This window comes from Eptatretus burgeri, chromosome 6 (assembly GCF_056783735.1).
Source record: "Eptatretus burgeri isolate ZD-2024b chromosome 6, Ebu_testis_v1, whole genome shotgun sequence".
Classification (NCBI taxonomy): Eukaryota; Metazoa; Chordata; class Myxini; order Myxiniformes; family Myxinidae; genus Eptatretus; species Eptatretus burgeri.
The window spans coordinates 76,092,388-76,108,916 of NC_140966.1; the positions used below are offsets into that span (position 1 = coordinate 76,092,388).

The window sequence follows — 16,529 nt, forward strand, 5'->3', positions numbered from 1 at the left end:
TTTTGTGAAGTTTCTGAAACCTCGATATTCAACTTTGATTGTAAAGTTAATGTTTAACTTTGTTTTCCTTTACACTCATTACATTACCACTATTTACACTCATAACCACTCATTAGAAGTGAATAGTTTTGTATGCTGGTAAGTTTATCATTATGTTATAGACAAATTAAGAGGTGTATTTTTGGATTTGTATACACTCCTGAGTTGAAAACTGATGCGTTTACTGGGCAGGCCCATCGCTAGCGCGGGGGGGGGGCATTTGGGTGTAATTCCCCCCATGGCGTATCTGGTGCCCCCCCCCACACTTGTACGCCACCCATTTATGCCCTGTTGCACCCTGTGAACAACTTGGTGTTTAAGGACGAGCACCCATTGTGAACTCCTTGCTGTTTCAGAGTTCACCTGTGTGAACTAAAACCCTTCTTCCAGATGTTCAACGTGGTGAATAATAAAGCCTTCTTGGATAAACTGTTCTTTAATAATATCCTTCTTTGAATAACAGTCAAGAGATAAGTGTGCACTTGCCAGCGCATCTCCACATACAGTCAAGAGATAAGTGTGCGCTTGCTAGCGCATCTTCAAAAGCAATTGGCAAGACAATACAGTCCAAGCCCACAATATAAAATATAATAACGCAAGCACCAACGCCAGCAGCCAACACGACAGACAGCCGCAAGACCTCGTGTTGAATGTCGATGCTGTGGGTGGTTATATTTATCGTGGATCATTTAGTTTTAAGGAATAGCCAATCAGCGTCTTCGATATGGAGGCCATATTGAGCAGGTTACCTGAATGGTTGTAAGTTAGGTATAAATGTAATATAGTCATAATATGATAATATGAATAAGGAAAAGACATAAATTTACATAATTAAAGATGAAGTGCACCACGTGACCTTCACAACCCTCCATCTTATAAAAGTAATTTTCTAATAAAAATTAAAAATATGTGTGTTTGCAATCGTGCTTACATTTAAAATTATGCAGATAAAACCTGTTTTGGCGCATGCGTCATTTAATAAATAAAACCTTCAACCGTCAAATCTTGTGAGTCGTGACATTAGTGACATGAGTCACGGAGAGCGCTAGCTAGCAGCAGTAGAAAAAGCCATGGATATACAAAAATGGCTAAGAAAAGGAAAAAGGTTGCGGTTGTGGTTGTGGTTTCGGTCAGCACCCGCCGTGGTTGGCTGCTTTGTACTTCTGATGTTTAAGTTAAATGTTGTGTTTGGTGCTTTGCATATCCCATATTTAATGCTTTGTGCATAACCTTACTTCTGTGTAATTGATTGATTTAAATGCGGACTTTGTGGTATCTTCAGGCTGCTCGTATTTGCTGTTGATAGTTTAACGTGATGATCGCAGGTCATAGCCTACTTTATGTTATTTGAAAGTGCACTGATTCCGGTGCCAACCTCCCCCGTTTGGTCATTGTATCTCTAGTATATTAATTTTCTAATGCCAATACTTGACAACGCCTTGTATAAGTGCACCTGAATTGGTGCCAATTGTCTAATCATTGAATATCTTCATTGTGAATGTGCCAGTTTGTTGCGGCTCTCCTGCATTCGTATAATTTTAGACCAAAAACATCGGAACATATTAAATCTAGCTGAGATCAATTTGGTTAGTATGCGACGGCAACCTCAGTATAGATGCGTCAATGCTGCATGAATACAATAGTATACCAGGTTATCAAAAATATTAAATACAAGTGGTGCCAGGCACAACAAATCCCACCCATTTATTGACGAAGTTATGAGCGAAAAACGATTTTCATCTTTTCGTGACCTGACCTTGACCTTTCACCTAATTGGACCCAAAAGATAATGTGCTCGTCCGAGGTTCATTACCCACCTGAGGATACAATTTGACAGTGTTTGAGTCAGCCATTTTCCCGTAAAGTTGTATTTTCGTAACTTTTTTTTAGTTTTAATGGAAAATTTGTAATTTTGACCGATGACTAAAGACCCCCAAAACTTCGGACCCTAGCGATCTTCACAAATATGCATTTTTCACCATGGGAATGGGTAGGATTATAAGTGACAAATAGAATAAGGTTCACAATAAGCTTCGTTTGAAGTAAATCAGATCATTTTTGACGAAGTTATGAGCGAAAAACGATTTAGATCTTTTCGTGACCTTGACCTTGACCTTTGATCCAATTGGACCCAAAAGTTAATGGGGTCATCCAAGGTTCATTGCCCACCTGTGGATTAAATTTGATAGTGTGTGCTAAAGCCGTTTTGCCGTAAAGTTGCTAACAGACAGACAAACAAACCAGACTATTACAATATCCCACTCCCTCCCTCCGGGGGGGGGGGGGTGGGATAATTATAATTGTGCCCCCCCATCCAGTTCATAATTCCCCCTCAATACTGAGCCCTGGCGACGGGCCTGGTACTGGGGTGTGCACTGGAAAGTTTTTGATGGTTTAAAAGAAAAGTTAAGTTATAATAATTTCTCATATTAAAATATGCCAATTATTTCTGGGAAAATTATCCCATCCATCATTCTGGGAAAATCATACCTTCCATAATTGTTGGAAAATTATACCTTCCATAATTCTGGGAAAATTATCCCTTCCATAATTTTTGGAAAATTATCCCATCCATAATTCTGGGAAAATTATCCCATCCATAATTCTGGGAAAATTATCCCATCCATAATTCTGGGAAAATTATCCCATCCATAATGCTTGGAAAATGATCACTTCCATAATTGTGGAAAAATTATCACTTCCATAATTCTGGAAAAATTATCACTTCCATAATTCTGGGAAAATCATCCCATCCATAATTCTGGGAAAATTATCACTTCCATAATTCTGGAAAAATTATCACTTCCATAATTCTGTGAAAATTATCCCATCCATATTTCTGGTAAAATTATCCCATCCATAATTCTGGGAAAATCATCCCATCCATAATTCTGGGAAAATTATCCCATCCATAATTCTTGGAAAATGCTCACTTCCATAATTCTGGGAAAATTATCACTTCCATAATTCTGTGAAAAGTATCCCATCCATATTTCTGGGAAAATTATCCCATCCATAATTCTTGGAAAATTATCCCATCCATAATTCTTGGAAAATTATCCCATCCATAATTCTGGGAAAATGAGTCCTTCCATAATTCTCAGAAAATAATCCCTTCCATAATTCTGGGAAAATCATCCCTTCCATAATTCTCAGAAAATTATCCCTTCCATAATTCTGGGAAAATTATCCCTTCCATAATTTTCAGAAAATGATCCCTTCCATAATTCTGGGAAATTTATCCCATCCATAATTCTGGGAAATTTATCCCATCCATAATTTTTGGAAAATTATCCCATCCATAATCCTGGGAAAATGAGTCCTTCCATAATACTCAGAACATTATCCCTTCCATAATTCTCAGAAAATTGTCAGGTCAGGAATGGGAGCATGCGCCAGAGCAGCACATCGCTGCGACCACTTTCCGCTGGTCCTCCAGAGGCCTCCATCTGGCCATCCACCAGGCAGATGTCTGGCCCATCCCCATGTCTTTGAGAATCCGAAAAACCAGCTGCAACCACGAGGCACATGGTCGGCCTAATGGCCTCCTCCACCCATGAGGCCTCCTCACTGAGAGAATCTGGTGAGCAGGATCAGCATCAGGAAAATGAGCCACATGTCCTTACAGCCACAGCTGACACTCACAAACTAAACAGGTAACAAATCTCATCTGGGTCTTTCTCAACAAACGCTCATTGGACACAAAGTTTGACCAGCGATAGCGAACGATTGTCCTAAGAGACCTGGTACCGAAGGAGTTAAGTGTCCATCTCAGATCCTTGGTCAGAGTCCAAGTCTCACATCCGTAGAGCAAGACTGGAAGCACCAAGGACTTAAGGACTCGAACTTTTGTCATCCTTCAAAGGTACCGACAGCACCACACCCCATGATCCAGTGAATCCATGATTCCCCAGGCCTGACCCAGATGTCTGTCGACCACTGCCTCACAACATGTGGAGACGTGAATATCACTGCAAAGGTAAGGGAATCACTCTGAGACCTCAACATCCTCACCATAAACAGGTATCGTCATTGAAATAATTTTTAAAAATGGAACCGCTGGAAAGCTAATAATATCTCTACTTGCTTGTAAAGCGAATAATCTATTTACTTGGGACAAAAATTCATGTCCCTTTAATTATAAAAGTACCTGTTTTAAAAGTTCTCTTTCTGGGATTGAAGAAGAAGAACTGGGAGTGGGAGTTTAATGCAGATGTTAGAATGGTAACATTTATTATTCTACTATCGGGGTGCTCGACATTGCCGGGCAATGCTGGGTCCCTCCTCCTGCACCTTCCCCTCCTTCCTCTCATCCCACTCCTCCCCCTGCCTCCTCCCACTCTCATCCCTCCAAACTCCCACCCTACCTCTTCACCTGCCTCCTCACACCTACCCCCCTCCATCCAGACTTCCACCCTATCCCCTTGCTCTCCCGATGGACTCCCCCCCCCTTTCCCCTGCTAAATGGAGAGGGACAACAAAGTCCATGAGAGCATTTCTGTACAACAGTTTTATTTACAAATACACTTGTCCCTGGTATCAGAAGATCCTCAATTATCTATACACGACAGGCCCCAGGCAAACCACAGAAGAAGAACCAGGGAGAGTGACTCGACGGAGGGCAGCAGGTCCTGAGTTAGGATCGTCTGGCATGGCTAGATTGTCCACAGCAGTGACGGTCCAAAAATGAAGTGGGAACACAATCCGGCTGTGGTGGGTCGTAGGGGCCTCGGCGTGGTGGGGGTGGGGGAGTGGGGGGAAGGGCACTGAGCGGCAGGACTATCTGTCATAGCAACCATGCACGACCAGGCCCGCACAGCCTGTCTGTCATATCGACCGTGCACGAACAAGCCCGCACAGCCGGAATCCGAAAAACCCGTACAGCCAAAATCCAACGTCCAACAACTCTGTGCTCCCGGTTGTCCCCACCTTTATCCCCGTGGCCGACACTCTGCCCCATGATGCAGATCCACCCTGCACTTATTGGCGTTCCGGCCGTCAAGGCGCATCCGCACCCTTGAACTTTGAGTGAGTTGTATGGCCATGGTGGTGACACATCCCTGACGCCAAATTTACACCTTCACATCAAAACTTGTGCTGGCAGTCTGGTTTCTCGCAAGAAGCACATGCAAGACAGATTACAGAGGAATTAAACATTAGAAAGGTTTCAAGACACGGAACTGATGCGAAGGAAGACGACTGTGTTGTTCTATTCAAATAATGTCACATTTCCTAATGTGGTCATTTTACTTCATGCTTATGTTAAACACGTACCATGGAAATACCCATCATTATACTGTGCAATGTTAACCCCCAGAAGGCATTCCTACAACAATATTATGCATCACTTTTCACACATCTGTTATTCTCAGACATCATCACAAACATTAACAAAAAAACAAAAAAAAAAACAAAGCACACCCAGGCTGAACACACATAATAATCAGAGAGCATCTGCAATCTACGTTGTAAATTTCTCCAAAAGTGATTTTTCACTTTTAACTAAGAGTTGACATGTTATTGAACAGATTTAGCTTGTTGCTCCCCCCCCCAAAAAAAATTCTTTTTTTGGTAAAGTGATGACGTCAACAAAAATTCACCTGAAATTGAATGGACAATTTACAATTATCTTTGTGACAAAAGTGAGAATATGATATTTGTCGGTTGCGAAGCTATGCCTTTTGGAGCCAGGGGTAGAGCTGCTTTTTTTCGATGCACATTGAAAATGTGCCAACCAAAAGAGCATTGCCTTGGTGAGGTCATCTTGATGACGTCAAACAAAATTTTTCCATTACGATTATCATATTGTTGTCTTCCTAAGTTATTGAGGAAGGCATGGAAATCACAGGACCTCCGCTTTAGTTCGTCCCCTGACATTTACGTAAATCAAGTGTCATAGTCTAACTTACTGAATGTGACAGCCCAATGCAAAGGGTGAACCATAATTAATCTTTAATCAAAGCCCTCTTCAAGATCCAAGGGTTCTTCTTTCTTTGCACAATACTCTCCGCAACCGCAAACATGGGAGCACACAAGACCACTTTTCTGGCAACCACAGGAATTATTCTGACAAGTCTTATAGTCACAATTTCGAAGTTGCAAGACAGCTTCAGGAGCAGGGGGGTATATACAAAAGACCGGCTTCAGCTTGGTGCCCCCCCCACCCCATTCTTCCAATAGTAGTTCGTGGCAGCAGGGATTGTTGGAGAAGGTGTCTGACTTCCAAACAAGTGCTGTATGAGTATGGTAAGCCCTTCCAGTGTATGGAATCAGTGTGCCGAAAGGAGGGGATGTTGTTATCCTCCTTTTCCTTTTCTTGAAAACAGCATCCAATGCAATGACTTCACATCATCCACATTTATGTCACAGGCCTCACATAACAGGCAAATATATCACTCCATCTGTCTGTACATAGCTGGAGATATTTGGGGTTAAACTCCAAAAAGAGCAAACACATTCAGTATATAATCAGTACAACCACACAGGCCGTTCCTTCGCTCTCGTAAACGACGACTGGATTGGGGCATTGTGTTTATCTATAAATGTGCATAAGAAATCGAGAAATTATGAGAATACAGTAAGTCATCACTATCCGGAAGTCCGTACGTTGTAACCCGTAATAAGGAACGTGTCTGAGGATCTCTTCCCCATCGGCCACGCATACGCAGTTGGTTTGGTAAATAAATGGCCATAACTTGGGAAGCACTTGTCCGATTAATATCAAACCTTGAAAAGGCACACACTCAGGTCCCCAGAAACATAGCTGACAAGTTTCAATTAGATCGGACCAGTGGTTGTCGAGAAACAGCGGTCACAGACACACAGACACAGACACACACACAGAGTGATTGCTGGAATTATAGATAGATGAGGGCTTGTTCCTGCTCGCACCTCCACATCGATCAGGGGCATATTTCAAATGTTGTGACATGGCAGTGTCCACAGCTGCCTCCGTTGCTTTTGGCTGACTGGCCATGGTACTGTCTGAAAAATAAGAAGAATTTCCACTTCATATATATTGGGCTTTATGATCATCAATCAAGACTTGCAATGTGAATTACACTCAAGTCATGCACATTATAAACTGTCATTTAGCAGAATTCATTACCTCTGACAACTTTATAAAAATTCAGGTTCCAGAAAGGTCTCTTCCCATTCTTTCCGCACAAATTGTATGTGGACATCATAGCATTGGACATCACCCTTATTTTAGAAAATAAAAACAATTTAGTACACCAGTGTACAAAGCAGCTTGTAACAAATTTTAAGTTCCACTGCCCTTAAAAAGCCTCAATTAATATTATTCTTTATAATATAAAGTTATTTTCATGTCTTTTGATTTAACCATTTTACCAAAGGAAAACAATTGTGCATCGAAAAACTTGAACAATTCCCCTCGTGACAAACTACCGCAATGAAGGCTTCATTGTTACAAGCGGCAGTTTGTCGGCGGCCAAAGAGTTAATATTTTTTATGACAAAACTTCACATTTTTGGCAAACAATAACTGACAATTGTTTTCCTTTTGCCTTTGGTTAGGCCTAACTCGTAAAAAGAGGACATAAAAAATAATATATTATTAAAAATAATATTAATTGAGGTTTTTTTTTTAAGGGCAGTAGAACTTTAAATTTGTTACAATGCGGTAATTCGTCGCACCCGAACTGCCGAAGCATTATCCACAACAGAAAAATATTTTAAAAGGTTCTGAAGCAATTAAACTTGTCCAAAGTAATTTTTGCAGAGTTCCCTTTTTTGCCACAGACCGGTGTTTTTTTTTTTACCAGGCCCACGGAAAAATGAATTGATTAATTATTTACCGTCAATTTGTACACACGATCAGGGCCATATCAGCGACAGCTAAACGTGATAAACGGATGAAATCGGGTGTTAGAGGATTCGATCGTCAGATGCCGCTCCCGAGTCCAACGCTCGAACCACGATCGAGTGCCCGAAGGGCCCGGGAGAGTTTCCATTGAATGTAACTATAGAGATTCCAGCACACCAGTAACAGGAACACATCATGGATTCTGTGATCTTAAAAACGTCCAAAAACAAAAGCTAAGACACATAAAATCGATTTATAATATTGTACTTCCCAAAAATGATCACGGCGGAAGATAATTTTAACTAAAAAAGTGAGTCTTCTGTATTTAAAGCGGATTGTGTGCCACACTCAGAAACAGCTGAAAGTTCACAAGTTTAACCAAACTTTGCAAATAGCGGGTCGTGATGCGGAAATACTAATTAGCCAATCAGATCTCTCCTCTAGTGAAAGGCAGACACAATCACACGGCACGAGGTGGCAAAGAGCTCACCCTGGAAACACATGAGGCAGAAAGAGCAGTTTTAAATAATCGCGGCACACGCTGCGGCTGTACCGCGTCGTGATATGGTTGTACAACCAAGCGGCCTATTCCCGACGTCGTGAATCTTTCATACTGACGTCGTGTGTCTGCTGGGCTGTAGTTATGTCAGAATGGTCATTGGGTTCTTGGTAACTTCCCTGATCAATGTCTTTCTTGTCCGGTTGATCAGTTTGGTGAGACGGCTAGCTCGAGAAAGAGTCTGGGTATTTCCATATTCCTTCCATTTCCTAATGATGGAGCTCACTGTGCTTTTGGGAACTTTCAACACTCTAGAAATTGTTTTATACCCTTCCCCAGATCTATGCCTCCTCATAATTATATCATGGAGTTCTCCAGACTTCATTGGACTTCATGGTGGAGTTTCTACTCTGACATGCACAGTTAACTGTGGGGCCTTGTATCGAAAGGTGCGTTTCTTTTTAAATCATGTCAAATCAATTGAATTGGCCACAGGTGGACTCCAATGAAGTTATAGACATCTCAAGGATGATCAAAGGAAAATGGATGCACTTGAACTCAATTTGGTGCATCATAGTAAAGGGGTTGAATACCTATTGACACAAGACATTTCAGCTTTTCATTTTTGATTCATTTGTAATGATTTTTTAAAACACGTTTTCACTTTGTCATTGTGGGATATTTTGTATAGATCCGTGACAAAAAAACAACTTAAATTTAATCCATTTTAAATACAGGCGGTAACACAAGAAAATGTGAAAAAATTTGAAGGGGTGTGAATAGTTTCTGAAGACATTGTACACACAAGAAAGTCTTTGATACTCTAAAATTACATGTCATCATTTTCATGACAATAAATCGAATTGGTTTTAATTGTTCTCTTCTCACGCGTTGCCTCCTTAAGTGAGTCTGACAAATACTGATCGAAGAGTCCTCCGACTTATTGTGTGCATACCTCATGCTTGCCACAGTGTCAATGAACTTCTCAGTAAAATGCCTTGCATTTGTCATGTCAGGTGTCTTGATCGTGTTAACTATGCACATGGCATCCATCAGCTGGACAGATATATTCGAGTGCTATTCTCTTCCACTTCAGCAACATCACTGGGGAGCTCCAATTCCATGATTGACGGATACATTAAAATAAGATAGATGGAGGTGTAATGTTGAACTCATATTGACCAATTGCCTTGTGGAGATCGACCTCTGGCCTGCTTCTCGTCATGGTTAGTCATCTTGCAAGGAATTTTCTTTCTTGTTTTATCTATCTAGTCTATATATTACTAAAACTCTCATCTTGTATATATATGTTTGTATGTATGCATGTTCTCGAAATACAGCCAAAACGGTAGACGATAACGCAAAAATTTACGGCCACCTTACTCACCATTCTCCTGCAGTGTGCAGTATTAAGTTTCGTTCAAATCGGAAAACGAAAAAAATTATTAAAAAATCAATTCCCAATTCAGTCAAGTATTCTTCGGGAGTATTTGATAGATGCAAACAACCTCAGCGGTAGAGTTCGCTGGAGCTATCTTTTTTTTTTTCTTTTTCTGAAATGATTTTTTCATCAACCGCTGTCACAACAGGAACCCATCAGGTTCACGGGTCATCTCTTAGTTACTAATTTTCGATTGATTTTTGGCAACTGCACCCACATCTTTGAAAAAAATGATATTTGTTCATTTTCTGTGGTGCCCTAATTTGTTTGCAGCTTTCTTCCCGAAATCATCGTGATGAAAGAACATCATGTTTTATTGCATCTGGGGGAACACAAAAAATTTGGATTGCACTTAATTGTGAGATTACAATTTCACTGATATTTAATTGCATTTCAGACCCGATGTTCAATCGCTTTATTCTTCCATCTGATAGTTTAATCTTTCAAAAAGTACAATTTCTAATACTTGATATTTCATTACTTTGGAAAATGACCTGTTTTGTCTCTTCAAACATCAGCAGAGCCACACCGTCATCCCCTATGCCTACACCACCCCAACCCTTCACCCTCATTTTCCTCCATTAATGAGTAAATAGCCTATGAATTAAACCTGGTTATCATTATGCTTTCTTATCCACAATCAGGTGCTGGAACTGGGCTTTGGACCAGGTATTGGCCTGAAAAACGCCCTCGCAAAACTTGGACCTCATGGCCGTTTATATGGAGTTGACCCATCAGAATACATGCATTCTGTGGCCAGCCAACGTCTTGCATCTGGAATCCAGGTACAAGAGGTGTTCACATTGTTCTTGGAATGGCGGATTCATTCGCACCATTTTAACGGGTGATTTCTCATAAATGTGCCTATATGCATGTTATATGGCTTGATGCGATTAGTTTCATTCATGTGATATTGTTTAGTGCTCCATCATGCAATTATGGATCTTACTAAAATTGAGTATTAAGGTCTCATCAAAGTTTTGTGCATACAAGGTGCCAGCTCCAAAGAAAGCTACAACCGGAGATGACCACCGTCCTGAGTATCAAATAATGTGTGAATACATCTCTCTGGACGTTTATAAGCATTACAGCTGAAATGGAATATTTCCAGAATCTATTCAACTGAGCCTAATTCAAAATTTTAAAATGCAGAATTGACCATAGCAGCAGTTCCGACAGCTAAAAAAACAGCAAAGTGTTAATTTGTCCAATTTGGACATTGTTTGACAATCCTGATAGGTTTTTAATTTCTGAAACTCACCTCAGGTGAAGAGATTCTTGAGATTATCGCATGTGTGGAAACTAAATAAATCCACAAACACTCGGAGACGCCTGGAATGTCAAACAATGTCCGAATTGGATAAATGCACACTTTTTTTTTAACCATCAGAACTACTGCTGAGGCCATTAATTATCTTCAAGAAGGGTGTTTTTTAAAATCATGCACACCAATGGAGTTCCCCAAGTATGCATGCAAAGTTTGGGGCCGCAAGGCTTCATGGTTTTGGAATTATGGATGAGACTGACTTATTGACAGATTGATGGACTGACACACAGACATTTATGATTTACTTGCAAATACAACCTAGGGGAGAGGGGAGAGGGGAGGAGAGGATGGAGGGAGGGGAGAGGAGAGGGGAGGAGAGGATGGAGGGAGGGGAGAGGAGATGATGGAGGGAAAGGAGAGGATGGAGGAAGGGGACAGGGGAGGAGAGGATGGAGGAAGGAGAGAGGGCGGACAGAGGGAGGGGAGAGGAGAGGAAGCTCGGAAGGGGAAAAGAGCGAGGGTGGGTGGGGGGTGGGGGGAGGGCGGCGGAGAGCAACGCCTCACCAAATGTTGCGATACACTGCAGGAGGCAGTGGTGTAAGGAGCGGCTGAGACAGAGAAAGAGTGAGAGTGAGAGGGGAGGAGGAAAAAAAAAGATAGAAAGGTGAGGGGTAGAGGTGGGGTTAGCAAAGAGAATAATGTTATGCTTAATGACCAAACACACCAAAAATAAAACTCGTGTCAGAACAGCTGTACACACAATGACACAAAAGAGTTTGTGAAGTAATTTGCTGGCACATCTGCAAAAACTTTGATATTCCAATTCCAGAGAATTTGTGAGAACATGAACCAAAAGCAATCACTGAAAACATGAAAGTACCACTCACCTACGACCTCACGATCCCATCGAGTGTGAACATCGAAAACAAAGCATTGTGACCAGATATCATACGTGGGTACAAAAAAGAGAAGGCATTGGTAATTGAGGTGTTAATACCAGTGATTTTGGACTAAACAATGAATATTCACACTGTCCTGGAGGGAGGGAGGGGGAGAGGAGAGGACAGGGCAGAGGGAGGATAGAGGAGATTAAATCAAGAAAATGAGGATACTAAAAAAAGATGCACATTTTGGACTAAATCAAGAAAATGACAAAGTACCAAGACCTCAAGAATGAAGTGTAAAGAGCCTGGAAGCTGAAGAATGTCAAAGTTGTACCAGTGATGATGAAGATCCTCACGGGAATTATGACTAAGACCATCACAGAGATATTAATAACCATCCCTGAGAATATCACCACAAACGAATTGCAGTTGGAAGCTGTCCTGGGCTCAGCGACTAACCTGAAGAGAGACCTCGGCACAAAACTTTGAGAACAGAAAACTTCACAGTTTGGTCCGTGAATCGTGACCCCTTACTGTAATGAAGGTGGATACTTTGAGCCTACCCTGGAAGTACTCCATTCCCCATTCTGAAACCCACATATGTAGATACCAATCAACGACACACACACACACACACACACACACACACACACACACACACACACACACACACACACACACACACACACACACACACACACACACACACACACACACACACACACACACACACACACACACACACACACACACACACACACACACACACACCTACTTTGAGACTTGGGGTGAGAGCATTTAAAACTCGCGCTATCTTCCTGGCAAGGAATTAAGAAAATGAATAGTAGATTGCTCACTATTGTCAGCAGAGACCTTGGAGCAGCAGAAGGGCACTGTCATGGGTTGTGCTTCAGATCATATTCCCAGTGATTTTGTGCCATCACAGTTTACCATGGCTGCCTTCGATAACTTCGATCACTAAGAAGCAACGTTATCAGGGATCGGAGGCAGTCATGATACTGTGACCGTGTTGTTCCAGGAGGATGGAGAACTCCAACCTGCCAAATCAAAAGTTTCAGAAAAAAACCATTCAACATGGTGGGAAAGCATTCAAGGTAGATTTTAAGTGCCAGGAACTGCAGAAATTTTACAAACCTGCAAAAAAGTCAGATCTACTAGCCAATTACCAAGTTGCCACTGATCCAATTCCTGTGAATAATGATTTACTGGATCCTGTAAGGGCAAAGGATGTTGCATGGTTACTTGCCAGACGAGATCTTGATGCTGACCCATTGAACACAGTTAAAATCCGGCCTCAGAACCAGACAATGCCATCCTGGAGTGCAACAAACTCGGTTTGCTCTCCAGATGAAATCAGTCGGAAACGAATTGCTTTTCTACCCATACTACCATACCCTGTTACCCAGTATGACACTGTTTATACCGCAATGAAAAACCTCCAGGGTGTTCTGCGCAACATTGATCAGTTGGTACTACCAGTCACGTTCGACGAAGGCGTTTATCATATAGTGCGGGAAATACAACTTATTTGCCCAGATGAGTTCAGCAACATCATCCTATATCTTGGTTCATTTCATATGGCGAAGGTTGTACTAGGCTGTTTAGGAAAATATCTGAAAGAAAGTGGGGCTGAGAATATTCTAGTAGAAAGTTGTGTGTTTGGTGTCAATGTTGTTGACTCGGTACTAGAAGCCAGAAACTACTCAAGGTCACTCAAGGGGATATGCAGCTCCTAAAAGAAGCATTATGTCTGCTGGAATGGAAGGAATTCTTTGAACAGGAAGGCAATGCAACAAAATACAGTGAGCACCGAGAAAATGTAGTGGCATTCAAAGCAGCAGTTGCTAACAAGTCATTTGATGAGAGTGTGAGCATTCTGGAAGGATCAAAAACGTCAACTCAGCAGCTACTTTGTGCTTTTGATGACTTCAGAAACGAAGCAGGAAAATGCAGTGAAACCTTCAAATATTGGGTCACATTTATCACACTTGCGACTCATTTGGAAAACCTCATCAGAAGTGACAGGGAAGGAAATTGGGATTTACATCTTCAGACTGTGCAAGCATTGCTTCCAATTTTCATGGCTTTTGACTCGACCAACTACATCAGGTGGGGTTCCCTCTATCTTGAAGACATGCGCAAACTCCCACAAACAGCACCTGAGATCCACATAGCCTTCCAAGAGGGTAAATTTGCTATAAAGAGGACACCTGAGAATTTTAGAGCAACTGGAGCAGACATGGCGCTGGAGCAAACGATAAATAGGTCCAAGAAAGGCACCTCGGGGATAATAGGCAGCACAAAGAAGAAGAAATACGTTGCAATGTGGGACGTAATCTACCATGAGGTGATGGCAATTAGTAATCTTTTCAGAGCACTAAGTGGAGTTACAACCCAGTACCAGCAAGATGTAAACAACTCCTTCAGCAAATATGAGACTGAAACCGGGGAAAGAAACGTCCAAGCAATTCTAACTGTTATTGAAAACAAGGAGAATCCTATCAGGAAAGATGCCACACAGCAAATACTTCACAATATAGTGACACAGGAAGTAATGACTGACGAACTCCCGAATCAGCTGCTTCAGGTAAAAGCAATTGGGACCGCAGACTATGAGAAACTACGTAAAGAACGGTTTGTTGAACAGTTGGCTCAAATATTTAGGACCATTCACAGAACAAATCTGAAAACTTTCAAGAGTATCCGCGCACTCCCAAAGGACAAGAAGCTCCAGGAAAGTCACAAACACAGAGGGAAGATAATCATAGGCAGCATGTCATTGAAACTGCCCATGCCCGAGGGAGATCCATGACAGAACTTCTAGAATATGACTTGACGTCATCTTCTTCGCTTTTTGACTGCCTGGGTCTTATGTCAAAGAGCACCAAAAGTGACCTGATGAATGAGATTGCAAAGAAACATTCAATTGATGTTATGGATGATTCAAAAGACATGCAGGTTGGGTATATAGTGGATGTCATGGCTAATGTAAGGAAGATGACTGCCAAATAATTTACTAACTTCGGTGAATTTAGTGGAGGTATTGTAGACTACATACAGAGATCTGCAAAGGGAGCTGATCGAATAGATCAGGGCTTCCCAACCTTTTTTATTGGGGTACCATTTCACATGTTTGTTCTCCCTGAAGAGAGTACTACTGTACCAAATTCAAAAAATTTGAGTGTTTATTTGCGATACAGATACGACAATGTGGAGTTAAACAATACTAACAACTCACAACTATGACATTGAGCAATCTGATCTGAACAAAAGAATGATACAGTAAGTACCTATTTGATTGTGTTAAATATCCAGTCAATGGGATGGTTGAGCCTGCTTCTTGCTCACAAGCAGGTCGATGTCAGGCTTTGTTTTGGATAAAGCGCACCGAACATCATGTTCAACATCCAGTAGGGATCTTTGTTTTGTTTTTAGAATAACGACTGACGAGAACCCAGCTTCACACAGCCATGTAGATAGGAATACTATGAGCGAATGAACAGCCAGGGCAGCTAGCTTAGGATAAGACCCCAACATTCCACACCAGAAGTCCGCAAGATTCATCTCGTCAAACTGATCTCGGGCTGTGGAGTCGTTCTGGAGATCAATCAAGCTTTCCTGCAGTCCTGTTCCAGGTGGCAAATCTAATGCATTCATGCGAAATGGGTTGCGAATCATTTTCAGATCCAGTTCCTTGAGATCCGGAAAATAGGAATTTAATTCCTCATCCAAATAAGCGAGGTGATCTTTTACCAGTTGTATGAACTCTCTTGGGGGATTCTTTTCATGCTTCTGAAGAATATCGGCCGTGCAAGAAAACATGACCACCACTCCCGCTTTGACATTTGTCTTCCACAGACGGTGTTTTTCCTGAAATCCCTTGACCTTGTCTATGAAGTCAATGATAGTCGCGCCAGTCCCCTGAAGAGACTTGTTCAGGGCATTTAACTGAGAGAAAATGTCGACCAAATAAGCCAGGTGCAATGCCCAGTCGGGGTCGTTCAAAGCAGCGACGAAATTGATGGTCTTTGGTTTTCCATCGTTTTCAAAGAATTGAACTGCTCAGCTAGCAGTTCAAACACGCGCTCCGCCATATTTCCACGGGATAACCATCTCACCTCAGTGTGGAATAAGAGAACTTTATGGTCGGAGTCGAAATCCTCGCAAAGTTTCTTGAAAAGTCACGAATTGAGAGCCTGGGATTTCACATGGTTCACAATTTTGATCATCGTTGAAGAACGTCAATCAATGGCTTGGGGAGCGCCTTGGCTGCGAGTGCGTGGTGGTGGATCGTACAATGTAGGCCGTGCACTTCAGGAGCAACTGCCTTCACAAGCAATTGGAAATCTGATCTGCACCCCAACATAGCTGGAGCACCATCTGTGGTACAGCCTTTCAGATCAACCCATGACAGCCCAACTTGATCACAGACGGAAGACGCCTCTTCGAAAATGTCCTTTGCTTTTGTTGTGGCTTTAAGCAGGCGGCAAAATAGTGTTACGAATTTGGGAATTCGATTGCACACAACATACAGGTTCCTTTAGTAAGCTA

At 41.8% G+C, this 16,529-nt stretch overlaps 1 protein-coding gene across 1 annotated transcript in view; it reads left to right on the top strand.

Annotated features, from left to right (window-relative positions):
* The window catches only part of LOC147025100 (uncharacterized), a 41,490-nt gene that overhangs the window by 1,008 nt on the left and 23,953 nt on the right, over positions 1-16,529 (top strand). Inside the window, exon 2 of the mRNA XM_085885720.1 lies at positions 10,451-10,591. Coding sequence (XP_085741846.1) covers positions 10,451-10,591 — 141 coding nt within the window. The remainder of the gene's footprint in view (positions 1-10,450; positions 10,592-16,529) is intronic.